Source organism: Equus asinus, chromosome 8, assembly GCF_041296235.1.
Source record: "Equus asinus isolate D_3611 breed Donkey chromosome 8, EquAss-T2T_v2, whole genome shotgun sequence".
Taxonomy (NCBI): domain Eukaryota; kingdom Metazoa; phylum Chordata; class Mammalia; order Perissodactyla; family Equidae; genus Equus; species Equus asinus.
In genome coordinates this window covers 8,995,595-9,015,922 of record NC_091797.1, presented here as the reverse complement: position 1 = coordinate 9,015,922, position 20,328 = coordinate 8,995,595, and the positions used below count along the sequence as shown (strand labels likewise).

Sequence of the window (20,328 nt, the reverse complement as noted above, 5' to 3'; positions counted from 1 at the left end):
CAGTAATAAAAAGGAACAAAATACTGATTCAGACAACAGCATGAATTAATATCAAATGCATTATGCTAAGCAAAGAAGCCAAATTCTAACGGCCACACATTGTATTGCTTCTACTTATATGACATTCTAGAAAAGGCAAAACTGTAGTGATGAAAACAGATCATGGTTTCCAGGGCCGAGGGTGAGGGGAAAGTTGACTAGTGAGCTATATGGAAATATTTTGGGCTGATGAAATTGCCCTATATCTTAATTTTTGTGGTGGTTACATGATAGTTTGGATGGGCCAAACTCATACAATTGTACCCTAAATGGGCAAAATTTACCGTACGTAAATAACACAGTACTTCAATAAATCTAATTTTAAAAAGTCAAAATTCATTGATATCACAAATTCTGAGTCAATCTAAAGACATATATGCAACAATCATTAAGAGATTCATCAAGAAAGGAAAGGAATTCTTGATTCCAGGAGACATTTTAAACATTCCCCTCTTTTCAGAATACCAATAATATTTCCTTATGTTTTGTTTTACAAATGAAAATTACATTTTAGAGGGGAAAAAAAGCCACATTGAGAACGTGCCTTGTCTTCATTGTTGTCATAATTACAAATTCACTAAAATAATTTCTAAAAATAATAGCATTTCGTTAAATACAAGCTTGTTTAATGAGTTGATTGGTTATGATAATCGTCTAGTCTTAAAATAATGCAGTACTATTTCATTATTAGCAGTTTCAAGATTATTATCTCTTACCTCTCACAGTCTAGTAAACAACTTCATAATTCAGAAAGACAATGGAGGAAAACGACTGCTAGAAACTCTCACATAATATATCTGATATTTAGATACAAGAAACAAAATAGCAGGCTTAGAAATGATCCTGAGAAGGATGCTTTAGATAAAAAAATGCCTTACCTTTGCGTTTGGGTGGCATAGCTGTTATCATAAGTCTCATATGTCTGGTCATCATATTCACCCCCGTAGCCATCATCATACCCCTGAGGCAGAAAATGGCAGAAAGACCTATTAGCAATCAGTTTTATTAACTATGATCTGTTTTTGCTTAAAGAGATATTATATAATGCGACCTTGATTTATGTTTGGGTAGTTACTCTGCATCACATTTTACTGGATTAACAACTTCCACACAACCTCAAGCAATATATTTCATGGATCAGATATTAATGTTCAGTAATTAAACTCGGCATATCATTGATGTGGCAATACCTACCCTAGGATTTACTTAAAATTTTGATCAATACTAATCAAGACAATTAAAGAAATTCAGAATAAATTTTTCTTTTGAAAATATTATAAGTAGATAAGGACAGTTATGATAAACTAATGGTGGTGCCAATATATCTGTTCCCACCCCACTGAGAGTTTTTCTTCCCCTAATAATAATCATAATTAAGATTAAAACTATAAAATTCACGATCCCTAACCTGTAGTCAACTTTCAGTAAAAAAGATGTAGCTATCATTGCAACAAAAAAAGAGCAAGGAAAAAAGGAAAGAATGAAAGAAAGGAAGGAAGAAAAGGAGGGAGGAAGGAAGGAAGAGAAAAAGAAAAAAGGTAAAATAGAGATCTTTCATTTTTTGTGCATTCTAAGGTTTTCAAGTCTCATAAACAATGCTGTGTGGTGAGTTTAGTTATCTGACTAAATTAACGCTAACAAAGCTAATGAAGATTTGTCACTGCAAAATGTGCAAGCAAGCTAGCAATTATGCACTCCAGTCACCAATCATTCTGCAAGTGATTTAGTTTGTTTCCCTTTGTGGTCACTGACTTTATTCCAAACCCCAGTCAGCCATCTCGACTACTTCTGAAAAACCTATAGCTTTTCTGCCTCCGCTGGTACATCTCTTTCCCTGGAATGTACGTCCGTCCCACTCCACCAGTTAATAATTTCATTTCCATCTGGAGGCTTATAAATCTCTCTCTTTATCATGCTCAGAAATTTAAACAAAAAATGTGCAGATGTGAAAGTTTCCACATTAATTTTGACTAAGACTTTTGAGTCCATTTAATCTGAAGACTAATATTTTTCATCACCTTAAGAAAATTTTAAAAATATTATTTATTACTTTTTTATCTGGTGTACCCTTTATATAATGGTATTTATACGTGAGGTTTCTGAGTCTGACCTCAATTTCTTCTGTTTTCCCATTCATGATTTCTATTTTATCATATCTTTGCCCTTCAGTATGGGACAGTTTCTCCATTTGATTTTTCAATATTCTAAATAGGTTCTTATAAATTTTTTTTAAATTAAATATTCAAAAGTTAACTTTAGTATATAAAAATATTACATCCCGATTACTTAAAAATAGTATTCAAGAGTTTATGTCCAAAATGCAGCACCTCCTTATCTTGTCTTCAACCTCCAGTTCTCATTTAGCTTTTTCATCTATTATTTTAGCATTTATTTTTCATTGCTAAGTAATAAGGTTAAATTAATGTTGCTTGATTTATAAATCTTAGTGGTTTTTTACTGACTACGCATTCAGATTGTTAAGGATTTATTTCTATCATAGACTCTTCCCCATATTCCTCCCTATAAGTGTCTTCCTAATATAGTTTCATCATAATTTTTTCTAAATAGTAAATGTCTACGTTATTATTGAGTAATTATAAATAATTATTATGCGCTATTGAGCCAAACAGATTAATATAATTCTAGTTTTTATTTTCCTCTTTTTGCTGAGGAAGACTGGCCCTGAGGTAACATCGTGCCCGTCTTCCTCTACTTTATATGTGGGATGCCTACCACAGCATGGCTTGCCAAGCGGTGCCATGTCCGCACCCGGGATCCGAACCAGTGAACCCCGGCAGCCGAAGCGGAACGTGAGCACTTAACCACTGTGCCACAGGGCCGGCCCCAAGTGAAGAATTTTAATTAAAGAGAAAAATTAAAATACTAGTTCAATGAGCACTTATCTACTCTTTAGCTAGATATGTCAATTGTTGATATTTTCTCCCATTTGCATTATCTCACTTTATATACACATTTTTTTCCTAAACAATTTGCAAGTCTGTTCCAGAAATATATTTTATCCTAAATACTCCTGAGTATAAGGATATTCTCCTACATAAATACAATATTATTACTCCCTCCCAAAAGCTCACAATAATTCTTTAATATGATTTACTGTGAAGTCCATAGTCAAAATTCTGCAATTGTCAAAAACGTATCTTTTACAGCTATTTAAAAACATCAGAATCCAATCAAGATCCATGAATTGCATTTAGTCACTGTATCTGTTTATAACTGTTTAGTATTTTTAGAACCAGGACATTCCTCCAGCCTTTTCTGCTTTCCATAACACTGACTTCTTGAGTCGTCTACACTCGTTGCTTTGTAGGCTGCCGCACATTCTGAATTTGTCTGATTCGCATAGTTATATTCTGATCCAATATTTTTTGAAGAATGCTACGTATGATATTGTGTTGAACATTTACCTGACTGCAAAGTTTTGAATTCTGGCCCCATGCTTGATTGATAGGCTGCATATGGAAGTTTAGGCTGAAAAATGATTTTCAATCAGAAATTTGAGTGCTTTGATTCAATGTTTCCTATTGTACAATGTTTTCTACGTTGATGTTGAGAATTCCTACAACTTATACGTGACCTAGTTTTGCTTTGTTTCATTTCATTCTTTTCCCTCTCTGGATGCTTTTACAATTTTTATCTCTGATGTTCTGAAATTTCACAAGGCTGTGCTTACGTGTGTGTTTCCTTTCATTCCTTGTGCTGGGCACTCAATGAGCTCTCTCAGTGTGGAAGCTTATATTCTCCAGCTCTGGGAGATGTTGCTCCACTTTTCCTCTCTCTTTCTAGAACTCTTACTAGTGAGATACTAGATCTTCTGTATTGGTACATTAATTTTATCTTTTTGTCCTATGTGACAGCCCTTAATCTTTTTATTTTACTTAATGGGAGAACTCTATAAATTCATCTTCCAGCCATTCTGTGAAATATTTAACTTAAGTTCCACACACACACACACACACACATACATTAATAACTATTAGGAGGTGAAGAGGAGGTTTCCATGTTCTCAGTGAAATTTAAGCATCCCCTTCTCATCCCGAGGCCTCATCTCCCCTCTGAGGGAACAAGAGTTAACATCCCTGTTGGAATTTTCAGTGCCGCAACAAGCAGGGCCTGCTCCCAGCTCTCTGTCCTGGAGATCCACCTGGGTCAGTAACTGGGGCATTAATGATATTTGCCACAGGTGCCTCAGAGGATGAAGCCTCTTTTCAAGCATCCAGGCTATTGTTCCTGCACCAAGGTTATAAAAGTACAGTTTCATTCATCTTCACTCCGATCTCAAGAGTTGAGTTGTTGCTTCCAACAAAACGCAAGCCAGTTTTGTTTTGTCTTGTTCCACTTGTGTGTGTGTGTTTGTTTCCCATAGCAAGGAGCTAGAAGAGCCAAGGAGGGGGGCAGGCAGATGTCTTCCGGGCCACAACACCCCTGAATTCCCTTCCTTTCCCCTATTTCCAACAGTTGAAATGCTACTGATTTCTAAAGGCCTTTTTCTCTTACATGTTCTTCAGGAAGTTTTTCCCACTCCTACCAAGCATATGGGGACCCTCTATGCTGAATTTTTTCTCCCTGGTACTTAGAATGTCTAAACATGTACTGTATTTTATTTTTCCACATTTTCCTCTCTTCTTTAGAATATAAGCTCCTGAAAAGCAAGGGCTATATCACAGTTAATCCCTTTTTTTGGATGTCTTGTGGTGCTTAACATAATGTATTCCATAGAGTATTCACTCAATAAATATGTACTGAATTGTTAAGTTAGCACGAAGACTGTTCTCAACCAGTGTGGATAAGGATGGACTTATCAATCACTAGAACAGGAATCTTTCAAATGATGAATAGAGAGCAGTGTCGCCTCTATTTATGAAGAATAGCTTCACCAGTTGGTCTGCAGAAGACAATTACATTTTCCTTCTTCACGTAAACTTCTATGTTTTTTAAAGTCTTACATAGAAAATCCACAGAATAGATAGAAATCCTTCCCGGCAACCTGCAATTTCATAAAGCAATAGTGCAGTGGTCCCCAAACAATTGTATACTTACTATAAAAAAGAAAGTACCTGTGGATACTTGTACATAATCTATTTTTATTTTCTAATATGATGTAAATATTTATCTAGTTTTCTTAAGACAAATAAAAATATGGATCATGCTAGTGGTGTTCTAAGATAAGTCACTAAAACAGACATGCTCCCTAAAAAGCCAGTCAGTATCTGCAAGAGATTTAAATCAAATATGAATATTCAACTAAGAAATCAAAACATAAAAGATCAAAAATTCTAAAAATATTTTTTTTCCCATTTTTGCTCCATTGTTTCTGCTGTTTACTTTGAAAAAAATTGCCATCTTATGTCCCGGCCTATTAGCACATTTCTACTACAAGATTAAGACTGTTTCCAATGCTACTTAAGTTATCATGATCTCAAAGTAGAATTTCTTAAAATATAAAGGGTATATCTGATGTGTCAGTAAAAGGAAAACCTTTTACAATCAAACATTTTAAGTTTGTTTCCTTCTAGCCAGAGAGAGACGATTTGACATCTCTCACAACAAGGGAGATAAGATTCATTTTTTTCTGGAATATGGTCACGAAGAATCTCTCTTCTATCTTGAATTTCTTCATATTTGTGAAGTTATAAATTCTTTAGCTTTCTATTCTTTGAGCCACATAAGAGCAGATCCTTAGGAAACACAATCTTGGCTACTTTCCAGGTCTTCACAAGGCCTCTACAATTTACTGAAGGTACAATCTGAAGTGTAGGGCTGACATGAAGACCTGAGCAATAAAGAAACAAGAGGACTTTTTTTTTTGGTAGTTTCGTATGAATTACAGATCACCTTATACATCTGAGTATTGGGCAAAGCAGCATACAAGATAGACGCATATAACTATAAACACATAGTTACAAAAAGCCAGTCCTTTTTAAATCTCCTTTGCAGAATGTATTTTTCTGCCCTAATAAGCCTACTAACTTTTCAATTTGAGGAGGTCATTTTGATTTAAAAACCCTTCTTGAACTATGATTTCTGCACCAATTTTGGGTTTTTAAATCTAAATAATGTTGGCCCTACACATAAGCTTATAATAATAGTAATTTATCAGACGTTATATTAACCACTGAATTACCTATTATCCAGGCATTAGACATAAAAGAAGAATAAGATAGAATTCCTGTCTTTGAGAGGTTCTCAGACAGTGGTGTTCTGGTAAATGTTCAACAAATGCTTCTCCAAAAATATTATATGCACATGCATGTATGTGTGTTTGTACACATAATTTCATTATAAATTTTACTGACATAAAGCATACAATTTACAAATAAAAATCAAATGTTCTATTTACTTTATACTTAAAATTAAACTTTATATTTAATTTATATTAAAAACAAAATTTATAGCATGCAATTTACAGATAAAATATAGAATTTATTGTAAGTTTTATACATAGACTTCAGTGACTTGCTATCTTTTGCCAAATCTACTATCAATTTTTATAATTCTGTTGTTACAATGATACAACCATAAATCACAAGACAGATAACTACTCATTACTATCCAATTCAGCAAAGAAGAAATCCCTGAATTGATGAACATGTATAATTCTGAACTATGAAAGTCATTCGAAATTTTCATGTATTTTGGCAAATAAAATGAAAGGTACAATTCACATCTGCATGTTGGAACTTAACTCATTTGTCAGTGTTGTGAGCAAATTTGGTCTGCATTGGATAATGGTTTTCACAAAATAGAAGAATGTTTCCTCAGTTTTATGTTTTATTCACAATGTAAAGGCTATAGAGATAATATAAAGTTAAATCTGTATTATTAAGATTTTCTCCTTAGTTTTCTTAAATCTACGTGATTAACATAACAAAACATCAAGTCCTGGCGTTTAGCATTTGTCAATATCTGTGGTAAATATTCTCTCACCGTGGCTGATTCCAAGCTATCAACGTGATGTCTTTAAAAACAGATTTGGGAAGAGATAAACAGTAGCACACCATTATGTATTTCCCACCATGCAGATACAGCAGACATAAATAACCTGGGGTTATTATAGGGTGTAACAAAAGAATTAGATATTGATGAGTTTTAAATATTAACTATCTCTGTCTTTAATGCAATTTATTTAATTTTAAGTTTATACAATTTAATTTTTAATAATGACTGTGTTTAACAACCAATTTGCAAAATTCCTAAAAATTTGACAAGGAATTTCATTAGCCAGCACAAATCAGCTCTCGCATATCATTGCTCTTGGCCTACTAGGGGAGGCCAACAGATGTATAAAAAACTGAAATACCATGGGGCCAGCCTGGTGGTGTAGTGGTTAGGTTCGCACAGGTCAGGCCACCATGCTTTACATGAACACAATGTTATAAGCCCCACTTCCTCCCTTGAATTCGTCCTGATCTCACTAGGAAATGAAGGTACAAGCATCAGCTGTAATAAAAATAATCAGGTTTTCTACAAGCAGACCCCATTCTATAAAGAGTATCAGTCTTGAATTTATAAAAAGATGTTAGTTTTTGAAAGGCCTTGCTGTAAAATCCCCATACCAATACATGTTCTTAACATTGATCTGACAACTAGAAGGACCTGCAACTAAGGTATACAACTATGTACGGGGCGGGTTTGGGGAGATAAAGCAGGAAAGGAAAAAAAAAAAAAGATTGGCATCAGTTGTTAGCCCAGGTGCCAATCTTTAAAAAAACAAAACAAAACAAAACATTGAATGTGACAATCTCTGGTGTGTGCCCATGTGTATATTACATTACCCTACAGACACCAAATCAAAAATTCTGACAAAAATGGAAACATAAATAGAATATATTAAATTTCCTCTAAATATAGAGTTTTTCTAATCAGCACGAATTTCTGGAGGTTTTAAAGATTTCTTGTAAGTCAGAAAAGGGAATCATCACATAAATTTTTTAGAACATCTCTCACCACATATTTTGGAAAACACATATGTTTCCATATGTTTCCAAAATATCATATCATGTTACTGACAGTTTGGCTAGTGGTTATTGTATTTAGTTTTACCTATTTAAAAAGTTAAGTTGGACCCTATGAAGTTGCTTTTTTATAAGTCAAAATATATATTTATATATATATGTAATATATATATGTGAAATATAGTTCAACCTAATGCTAATATACAAAACTATAAAACTGGAATGTTTTTATCAACTAAAGAAAAGCAAAAATGTCATATGATCCCGGTAAGTTATTGTGGCTTCCAGAAAAAATCATTTGGAAGTTTAAATGATATGAAATATCATCTGGCTCTGTTATATACCTACACTTTCTTCAAAGACTTTTAAATTTAACAGTCTTGGTGACAGATTTAGCATTTCGTCATTATTCTCATTTTGGGTTTTAATTTCTGTTAAAGGTCAGTGGGTATTAAAAGAAAATAAAAGGAAATAATGTGAAATTTTCTAATACAATCGAGAGAAAAAGAAAATAAAGTCAAATATGCAATCAAGAACCATAAAATATTCTAGAATGAGGTAATTTAATTATGAGGGTCAAGATCATAAATCTGTCACCAAACACTAAAATACTAGGCACAGAAGCAATTTGTAAATGCTGCCCTTTAATGTTATTGAATATAATTAACAGGTCAGATAGGAACTTGACATTTAACTTTCTTTATGAAGTGAGGTTATTTCTTACAAACATATGGTCCTTTCTTAACTTAATGAGCTAAACTGTAAAATGCACAGCATGTCCACTCTGTGTCTGATCTCGTTACTGCAAAAGCACTTCATGCTAATTCAAATTAAAAAACATATCAGGAAATATTAAAACAAAAACAACATGGAATGCTAATGTTTTAATAGTCAATATTCCCTTAGGATGTAAATGATCAATGCTTATGACAAGTATTTGCTTGACCACGGTTTATTTATACTTTCTCATGTTTCTTTTCTTAAAAGTTTTATTTTTATGTGAATATCTCCCTAAATTTTTATCATACATTCTCTGCTTGATGTTGTATAGATGAGTTTCTTATAAAATAGAAAGGATTTGAATAGTATCGTCTATCTCTTTTTTCCCAGGGAAAGAATGTGCCTATTACAGATTACTGACTGGTTTAGAATAGCATGGTGATGGCTACCCCTCAATGTGTAGCTTTTGTTACTGATGCAGTAGGTCAGCTCACTCACTCACTGTGTGAAGTCATTATCTGTTCAAAACCATCCTACAGCATAATGGTCCACACAGTCCATGAGGAGTCACTATACCTAACAATCTAGCTCTGCAATCAAGTAATACTTGAATTTTCTGAAAGTTTTCTATGGAAATCAGTGAATAAGTCCCTAATCAGCGGATGGCACTCTATTATATCTTCATCTTCTCTATAGGTTGGAGCCATCAAACAATTTTCCCATAGATATAGGTACACTCAACATGAAGGTTGGAAATAACATATTTCTGACATCTAACTTCTTTGAAATTAAAAGCTCCCCAAAAACTACAAGACCATCTCTGACAGCCATGCATATGCATATTCCATACTACAAAAGTAATCTCTGGGGAGGCTAACTCTAACTTTTAAATCAACTCAGCAAAATCAAATAACAAACCTGAGCAGATACACCTGGAGGTTATGTATATTTAAAGATGAAATTAATAATATTTCATTCAAGTGAACAACATTCGGATTCATACACAAAAAGCATGTGCTCGGAGACCACTACGTGCCAGTATGTGAAGTATTTCCTTAAAAACCTAAATCAATTCTATAAGGTGTGTTTTATATCTTTACACCCACTTTACAGGTTAGGAAACAGAAATAATTTTATGAGTTCATAGCCCATTAGCAAGTGGTCCAGCTAGAATTCAAATCCAATCTCCGACACTGTCTAATGCTTAATCTTTAGTTGTTTTACTAAAGGCCTAATATCATTAATAGTAAAATATGTCTCATGACTATTTTAAAATCATTTTGAGTATGTAAGTTTTTCATAACAATGAAAACACAGTTTGAAGTTTTAGCCGTTAACACATGTATGGGAGAAATAATTTTAAAACATTTTGGGTTAATAATTTTTTAAATATTTTTTTAAAAGCCATGTTCTACCTTTAAATGTCAAGAACTCTGCAGGGTCTGAGATTTTAATCTATTTATAAGTTAACAAGCTAGCCTGTTACTCTTTCACGATGCCGGCAGAAAACACGAGACTCCTGGGTCAGAAACAAGGGGCTTCATTACTTATAGCAAAGCAATAGCCAGAGCTTCATACACTCATTGGGTCGCATTTCAAGAAAGGGAGAGTGAGTTTAGGAAATCTTAAAGTAAGCAGAAGCAAACCTACTCTTTTTCTGGGGGAGATGGTTTCTCATCCCTCAGTGTTTCTTCCTGAAAATATAGTCCTGAGAAGTCGCATGGGTAAAGAGTGGTCAAGCCTTGTATTCTTGGCTTACCCAGGCAGAAAGCGCAGGGGCACTCAGCGTCTGTGGTGGATTGCAACTCCCAAGAAGAAATGAGCAAAATGCATGAAATCTAGGAGTCCTTTAAAAGTGACTTACAGTCTTGAGAAAGGAAGGAGAGATTATTATAGTGTTTCCCTGATTATTGAATATCTGAAGGCTAGGTCAGCAGAGGATAATATGTGTCTTTAATTTTATCTTGTTTTATCTTTTCAACAGAATTGAACGTGCTTTCTCCTTTTTTACTCTGCATTCCTTTTGTCTCCTAGACATCTATAATGTTTTACCCAAAGGCAGTGCCAGCCAGCAACCCTTTTCTATTAGTAGCAATAGACATTGTCAATTTGTGACATACTATCTCCTGAAACATAGATACATATTTTTAGTGAGGCTCCATGGTTCCTGCAGAATATTAACATTTTCTACCAGAATGATTTCAAATCTGCTTCCCTTTATTGGAAAGAGTGACTAAAAATTAATTTCCAAAGTTTTCTAAGTTTCAAAGCTCAACTAACTATATTTTTGGTGAAAAATACTAGGTAATGTAGTTTAAACTTCCAAGTAGGTGATTCTTAACCATGAACACCTGTATTCATTTTTTGTTAAAAAACTATACAATAAACCAAAGTATATCATAAACTCTAGATTAATAAGAATAATAAACCTTAGTGCTTGGTGAGGACAGAGGGAAGCAGTAGCTATTTATAGAATGCTTCTAGGCTATAATTCAAAAGAGGTCTCCCGTAATATCATAGTTTTATTTTTCCCTAGTATGCCATGAGAGGTTGTTAACTTTGTGTTTCTTGAAGAGACTCATTTGTCAGTAGGGTTCCCCCATCCCCATTTTTATAAATTCCTTTTAACACTTAGAAATCAGGCAGCAATATGCTAAATCTAGTTAATGAACAGACTTAGGACTAATGAAACTGGAAGTTTACAGTAATGTACTAATGAGAGCCAGTTTGCTAATGGATCCACTTTAAATGTGTTAATGCTTTATGTACGTCACATGGCAGGCATCATTACTGCTTCAGAATAGAGCCCAAAGCAAACGCTTTACAGTCAGCGGTAGGAGTCTCTAAGGCCTTCTAAGCCACTCAACAATAAAAAAGACAGATAAAACTGGTAAGGGCTGTCATGTCTAAGAACAAGATCAAGTTTTAGAAGGCAACTCATGTTTTTCACCCATAAGTACCAAAAGGTTAAAGATGAATAGAAGGGCATTGTCATATCTTAATATATTTCTAATCATATGAAGCCAATGAGCTGGCCACACAAGGGGAAAGTTTTTCTTTTAAGGCCTTTTTATCTCTAATAATCTAGATGGAGCCTTGAGGTTGCTGCTGTGTTTTATTTGCTATTTTAAGCTAGAAGAAACCAAAGCCTAAAGAGTTGTTAACATCATCATAGCTGACCTGATTCCAGTGATCTAATTCAACCTGTATATGGCAAGGGATAAATTAGAAAAAAACAAACAGAATCCTCAAATTCAGCCTCCCATAGTGACTCCTGCCACTCTTCTTGGTAATATGATTTTGGTTGTTGAAACAGGGATTTCACAGCTTGTAAAACAAGAGTGTGAGAGCATGATGCATCTATTTAACATTTTTCAATATTTCTTCTTCAAAAGTATTTGAGTTCTGATCTTTAGTAACATTTTTTCAATTAGAAAGCAATTTAATAACCTATCATTGACATTCATAAATAAAGCAATTTTGATGGTTTGTTTTACATAACTATCACTTTCTAATAAGTTATGCACGAGGCAAATGAATATCAAAATTACATAATAATGTCATATAAAGCAGTGAGGTAATTTTCATTTTTATGGTGATTTTTTTCTGTCACAGGGTACCATATATAATAAAACTTCTTTTATTATCCTGCGAGGAAGGTATTTCTAAACTTTTTTCACTTTCTATGATTAGAAATATATTAAGATATGACAACACCCTCCTCTGCATCTCCAACCTTTTGGTACTTACGAGTGAAAAACATGACTTGTCTTCTATAACTTGATCCTGTTCTTAGTCATGACAGCCTTACCAATTTTATGCTTCTGGAAAGTCTTCTGTTTTGGCAGTGCTTATTTTCATGGGAAAATATAAATATTCATATGAACTTATTAAAACTAAAGAATTTATTTTGACATTGTTCAAAAGGGAGGGGTCTCACTGCTGAATTAGGCTTAGTTCTGGTCTTCAATATTCTATTTTTTAAATTACTCTGACTTTGGTCAGGGCCGACATTTTTTTTTTTAAGCTAGCTCAGGCTCTCCGGGGGCTGGTGATTCAGGCCACCTTTGAAAGCAGCAGCCCTGGAGGTGGCGTGTGTGAGTAAACCAGGGCCCTCCACCTCTATTGCAATCCCACTCGCTCTAGGTCAAGCTTCACATGAGATTTCTTAAAAAAAATTCAGTCTAAAATGTTTCAAATATGTTGGTGTAGAGCATTCTGCTTTATTAAACATTTTTACATGTTCTATCGTAACCACCAAATGTAAGCTATTTGTCCTGAAAATATCAGTTTGCTGTACAGAAACTCAAATTTCTATCAAAGGATCATTCGAATTGCTACATTATTCTATAAACTATTCATTTTCTCTGTGGTGATTCATTGCTTTCCAAATTTGACATTGTGTTGGCTCATAATGTTAAAACTCCTGTTGCATTTCACACTTGGAGACTTCTTATATATTAGTGCAGTGCTGGCCAAAGGATCTTTCTGTATTGACGGAAATTTTCTGTGCTCTGTGCTGTCCAACGTGGTAGTCACCAGTCAGATGTAGCTATTGGGCACATAAATGTGGCTAGTGTGACCGAGGAATTGAATTTTCAATTTTCATTAATTTAACTTTAAATTTGAGCGGCCATATGTGGCTACTGGCTACATATTGGACACGGAAGCACCAGTGAATAGATATATATGAAATATTCAGCTGCCCAGAAAGTTTTTAATGTCTGTTTTCCTTTTCAGTTCAAACTTAGCCATAGAGGGAGAAAAAGCCAAAGTTAGATTTTATCAATGATGTCATTTTGATAGCAAAAAAGAATGTCTTTTGAACATGCCATCCACTCCCCCGTCCTCTTTTCCTGCCTCATTTTAGAAATACCCTTGATTTTCTCTTTTGTGATTTTGAGTGATTTTGCTTCCTAATGAAAGAGATGGACTGGGAGCTTGGGTGGCATTTTCGATAGACTTACTCCTTTGAGAGTATTCCAAGGTAAAATGAAGAAACCGTTAATGACATAATAACCTCTAGTAGTTCTGAGAAAATTTCAATATGCAAACATCCAAACAAGAGCAAAGAGCAATGAGCTTAGGGAAAATCACAAACACTTCTTGACTCTGCACTCATCCTTCTTACAATCATTTTAAAGAATCAACAAAAGAGGGAAAAAAATAGACCCATATGTCTGCATCTTTGGTGATTTAAAGACTGCTATTTTACAGCAGAATCTTATGTTGTCGGTTCTGCTATATTCCTTAGCTTTTCTTTATAAACTAGTGGAATGACCTCTGGGTTTTACACTTAACAAGGATTTCAACATTCACGAAATGGATGATGAGGAGTTATTTTAAGAACATGTAAGATTATTGTGTGGAAAAGGGTAGAAGACACCAGAAGAACTTTTATGTGTGCTATCACCCTTTGTTTTAAAGAACAACAACAAAACAACATTCTTGACAAAAGGATCTTAAATATAGGAAGAAGAAAATAGGGATGGAGAAGAGCATCACAAGAGATGAAAAGTCATCTTCTAAAAGTCTGTGACATGCGTAAATCTCAGGCCCATGAATAACAGACAACTTTGATTCCAGTGACAACTGGTAACAGAAAGAAAAGCAGCTTAATGATGAGGTGAGGCCAGTGCAAGGATTGGTAAATACACAGAACAACAAGGGAACAAGCCGGTCTACGGGGTTCAGGATCTTTCTGCCTGGATTTCTCTTAAACCTCCTTGATTAAGACTCTTCTGGCCACACAGCACATAGTGGGCTTTGTCTTTCTGAACCTGCGCTGTTCTTTTTCACATGTTGTAGACTTGTAGCTGCAGGCACTGTCAGTCATGCCCACTCACCCCGTCATCCAGACAGGCGCTCTGCTCACCATCTCTACCCTACTTCTTTGAAAAGCAGTCAAGCATTCCCAGACAAATCTATCTTCTCATTCTGTGCCTCTAGCTCTCCTTTCTAAGCTTTTAAGGTTTATTTCCCTCTTTCATATTTTCCTTTTTTACCAGGGAGTGACCGCCTCTCTTCTCATTTATGCCCAAACAAGGAAAAAAACCCAAGAACTAGGAGGCAATAAATCATCACAGAGATGGTCAAATTTGACAAATATTCTAGTTCTTGCCAAGAAATCCTATGTCGAATTCCTATGTTTCTTTTTTTATCTTGAGTAGCCTTGCTATAAATGGGGTTATAATATGTCTTTATCAGGAATAAGGCAAATGATGATGGTAATTATGTTATTATGATCATATATACCTTCAAATACACAAATACATAATTTTACATTACATTATGTCATAGTAGTATAGTAAAAGAATTTCGAGTGACATATTCTGGGACCTGTGCTAAACACTTTAGCTAGATTATCTCATTTATTGTTAGGAGGCTGCTACTGTTATCATCCCCATTTTACAACTGAAGAAACCCTCGTACGATTTCTAAAGTGAAATCATAACCACCTAAAGGACCAGTGTCTCAACTTCCGGAATTTTCGAATAACCCTTTATTTTCAATTACATATTTTTCAAAATTTATACTCAGCTTTATAACTGCTGCAACTAATAATAGCTTCTCTATATTGATTCCTTCATAGGGGATTATGTGTGTGCATTTTTAATCATCTGAGTTCTAGGGAACTAGGAACGGCCAGCCAGTCTGGCTGTGGGGTCTATCCATGAAAGAAATAGTAAGAATTGGGTATGAAATAAACTTCTCAGGGGTCATACCCAGTGGGATGTGTCCTATTGCAGAAGCCCAAACTTTATAAGGTCACACATAGAAGGGAAAGACGCTCAGAGAAAAGAAGACAGGACCATCGGCTAAATGACACAGGCTGAACTGTCCAAGATGCAATCCATCACATTTTTGCTAAATAGATACAACACCTAAATGCCGAATAGGACAGCATTTCACCTGGAAAAGCAGGAAGGAGCTACTAACCCAATTCTGGGGATTAGCCAAATTGGCACACTCTGATGGAGGGGCCTGTTAGCGCAAAGAAGCTTGAGGAAGTGTATTAGTTTGTTAGAGCTGCCATAACAAAACACCACAGCCTTGGTGGTTTAAACAAAAGAAATTAATTTTCTCAGTTCTGGAGGATAGAAGTCCAAGATCAAGGTGTCAGCAGGTTTAGTTTCTGAAGCCTCTCTCCTTGGCTTGCACAGGGCTGCCTTCTCACTGTGTCCTCACGCGGTCTTTCCTCTGTGAATGCACATTCCTGTTATCTCTCTGTGTCTTAATCTCCTCTTCTTATCAGGACATAAGTCATATTGGATTAGGGCCCACTCCAACTTAATTACCTCTTTAAAGGCCCTATCTCCAGATACAGTCAGTCTAGGTGTTAGGGCTCCAACATACGATGGGGTGTGGGGCACAATTCACGCCATGACAGGAAGTAAGGCACCAAAAACACAGGAAAGGGGGGAAGGCCCTGAGACATCACAGGTCTAGGGATGGGATTTGGGCCAAGTCTAGTCAGACTACCATGGGCCAGAGAGTCCCATTCAGCATTCTGGATGATACTTATATTATTCTGCAAGATAAGGATTACTTTTCCCATTTTGCAGGTGAGAAGAGTAAGGTTCACAGGGTTTAAGCAACTTTCTCAAGCTCTCACAGATTAATAAACAGCAGATAGGATTCGGCCTAACTTTTATCTGATTCTAAATCCTAGCCTTTCGTCCATTAAATCATACCGCTAAATCTGCTTTTCTGTAAGCCCAAACATCCAACATAATTGTGACTGAAATACAAAAGAGTATGTTACTCCATTGCATTACTTTAAAACTTGCATTCCATTATCTTTCTCTAATATTTTTAATTGTGATTATAGACTTTAACAAGCTGAAAACCTAATTATCTCACTTGACAAACATATTTGAGTGCCTGCCAGGTGCCAGGTGCTAGTCCAGTGATTGTGGTACAGGAGTAAACAGAAAAAAACCTCTCCACAAATGGAGCTGATGTTCTGGTTGGTGGCTTAAAGTGCAGACAGAGAATAAACAAAATGATTAAACTGAGTGTATGTTATGCTTTATGGAGATGGATATTATGGAAAAAATAGAGCCAAGTTTTCGGGGCAGGGGTAGTGGGTACGTAAATTTTAATAAGGTGGTCAAGGCAGGCTTTCCTGAGAGGCTGAGATTTTTAGAGCAGTGTTTCAATGAGAAGATGTTCTGGATTAAAATAATAACAATAATAGTAACAAAAAGAGGACTTGCAGAATTCCACTGGATCCTAAGCACTTGCTAACTTTTATCAGGTGTTTTATTCATGACCAGCTGTGTGTCAGAAAACCAACCAGAACTACACAGGACTTGGTAGTTCACAGAATGGAAGGAAAGGCATCTCTAGGGATCCAATCAACACAACATTCATGTCATTCTTCCTCACTCTCTCCCCGCTCTCTCTTCTACTTTTTCAATTTATCATTTCTCTTTGTTTTCCAGGCATCACCACTTGGCAGGGAACATAGCCTCCAGCTGCTCCAGTCACATTATTTAGCAGCTAGCCAAAGAAAGGAGAAAGTTTCTCTTTCAGCTTCAGTTTTCAAACTCCTGAAGAAGAACTCTGATCTGCTTGGGACACATGCTTTTCTCTGTACCTATCACTATGGCTGGGGGTAAGGGATCATGACTTGAATGGTTTGGCACCCCCTAAACTATATGAGCACTTCTCAGAAAGAAGGTGATACTTTGGACAGGTAAAAGTAACTGTCCAGTGGAATGGAGCTAAACCTCTTTCTTTAAGCAGAGAAAAAATTGTAACTCATGGTCAGCCCAACTGAGTTAGTCAATCACGGTTACGCTAAACAAATTGTGGATCTTTTGCTCATCTATGTGTAGTGTTGGGATTTCAATTTTCTTCCCCAGGCTTATATGAAAGAGAACAAAATACGGAGATGGGAGGGAGGGTGGGGATATGGCAGACATGCAGAAACACTTCGATTCTGTTGCTCCCCTCTACAATTAATGTGTGTTATGAAGTGGTGCAGCAGACTGACAATGGCTCCCGAAGAGAAGCCGACGTCCTAATCTCAGGGATCTGCAAATTTTACTTTATTTGGAAAAAGGGTTTTTTGCACATGTAATTTAGTTACAGATTTTGAGATAAGGAGATTATGCTGTATTATCTGGGTGGGCTCTAAATAGCCTCCCAAGTGTCCTTACTAGAGACAGGCAGAGGGAGATAACACACACAGACAAAGGAGAAGATGATGTGACCAAGGAGGCAGAGACTGGAGTGACGCGGTCACAAGCCAAGGAATGCTAACAGCCACCAGAAGCTGGGAGAAGCAAGGAAAGATTCTCTCCCAGAGCCAGTGGAGGGAATGCAGCCCTGTTGACACCTTGATTGTGGACTTCTGGCCTCTAGAACTTGAGAGAATAAAGTTCTGTTTTTCACCAAATGTGTGGTAGCGATTTGTTACAGGAGCCATAGGCAACTAATACAGATGTGGAGGAGTAAAAAGGCAGAGATTTAACTAGAAATCTCAGCAAGTGGAGAAGCTGGAAGCTGTCTTAATGAAAACAAAACACCTGATTCAGGGATTCTGGTGGGGGCTGCAGAAAACAAGTGATGACCCGTCGCCGTTATTCATGAGTGAGGCAAGAGAACGTCACAGGCTTGAGAGCTCATCCACCCCCAGTCCTAGGTGCACTGCAGACTTTATGTTCAATAGGTGAGAAGGTGAGCCTATTACTACTTCCCAGAACTTCTGTGTCTCTCTAAACTGAGGTACATGTTTGAGAATCAAGGGTTAAAAACCCACATCACATTTAGAGCCACACAAAGGGAGAGTTTTATGAACTCACAGCAGTAATGTCCTTCTTGGATGAACTGTGTCTTACATGCTTCTTTATATCAGACATCCCACTTGATGCAGAACCTTACACAGGACTTTGCTCATGGATTTTACAAACCTTTGCAATTGATTATTGGAAGTAAATGCAGTATTCAGTGTGGAAGCTACTTACTGACCATGGAAGAGATGTAAGCCAAGAAATAATAGAAGCAAGGAAAAGTTAGGAGAGCATAGAGAAATCAGCAACAAATAAGTATGAATTTAGGAAAATGTTTCTTAAACTGCAATTTTGAAGGCCAGTATAAGGTGTTGCTCTGGTAAAACGGAAATAGTAGCAGTGTTTTTTCAACCCATAGAGTTAATGGATAGTACATTTCAATGTTGTTTTTCCTCCAGAAATTTTCATTACAATTTTGATGTCAACACCAAATTTACAATAGAACCCAGTACAACAATATCTGTTTGAGCTCAAATTATATGAGTTAATATTCATGGAATTGCAAAGGTCTCTTCTCTGAATAGTTTGAGACGTATTGGCTTATGTTAACCTATGTGCAAGATATTATTTTTATGTTCAAAAGTGTGTGAAAATAGAACATCAATAGGGATTAGCTCTACAGTATTTTTTAAAGAAATGCTTTAGAAATTAGATATCAAAATAAATTATTTAGGGGCTGGCCCCGTGGCCAAGTGGTAAAGTTAACGTTCTCTGCATTGGTGGCCTGGGATTCGCTGGGTTCGGATCCCAGGCATGGACCTACGCACCACTCATCAGGCCAAGCTGTGGTGGCGTCCCACATGGAGGAACTGGAATGACTTGCAACTAGAATACACAACTATGTACTGGGGGTTTGGGGAGAGGGAAAAAAAAGAGGAAGATTAGCAATTGACGTTAGCTCAGGGCCAATCTCCCTCCCAAAAATAACTAAATAAACAATTTAATAAAATCTTGATATTTCTCCTAGGCCCCATCCTGAGGTTCTGATTTAATTGGTCTGTACTGAGGACTGAGCACTGGTAAATTGTCAAAGTTTCCCAGATTTTGGTAATGAACAGCCAGGTTTGGGACAACTGACTTGGAGCCTTATTAGGCCTAGACCATGGAGGAAAGTTCCTAATGGGGCTAAATGTTCACCAGAGCTAGTCTACAAAACCCAGAGCCTATAAGAAAATTTAAATGCCAGGAGAACCTAGGCAGCTCCTGAGGTCATCAACTCGAATACATGCATAAACATCAGGAGACGATCTTTTAAAAATTTACTATTCTACTCAAATAAGTGGATAGGGAGAGGGCTTGGTAAAGACTTGCTGGACCAGTAGGAGGAGTTAGGGCCCCTCAATGCTTTGATTTGGAAACTGTGCTTGTTTTTCACTTTGAGTTGCTTAAGCAACCTCCGGTTAACATACTGCTTGCAGGAAGAGTATTGGTAAGAGTGACATATTAATACAATCATAGTCCTAACACATTAGAATCATTATTGACTAGCATACTACAGTGGCTTTGGGCAGGGAAATTTTATGCGATGACCCATTTTTTTAACCAAGTACATAGTTTTGACAAGTATGTTCTGTCAATTATTGAGAGAGGTATTGAAACTCTCACTGTAATTGTTGATTTATCCATTTCTCATTGCAATTCTATCATTTTTTTGCTGAAAGTATTTGAAGTTCTGCTATTAGGGGATTAAACATTTAGGATTATGTTTTGTGATGTTATGTTATTGTTAATTGGCTCCTTTATCATAATGAAATGATTTTCTTTATCCCAATTGACATGCTTTTCTCTGAAACTTA

General features: G+C 36.0%; 1 protein-coding gene across 4 annotated transcripts in view; it reads right to left on the bottom strand.

Moving 5' to 3' along the window:
* KHDRBS2 (KH RNA binding domain containing, signal transduction associated 2) overlaps positions 1-20,328 on the bottom strand; it is a 560,070-nt gene that overhangs the window by 85,930 nt on the left and 453,812 nt on the right. For all 4 annotated transcript variants that reach the window (XR_011504916.1, XR_006532064.2, XR_011504917.1 and 1 more), the window contains exon 7: positions 918-1,000. Coding sequence is in view for 1 of the 4 variants with exons in the window: in XM_014860065.3 (XP_014715551.1) it covers positions 918-1,000 (83 nt within the window). In the remaining 3 variants the exon portion in view is untranslated. The remainder of the gene's footprint in view (positions 1-917; positions 1,001-20,328) is intronic.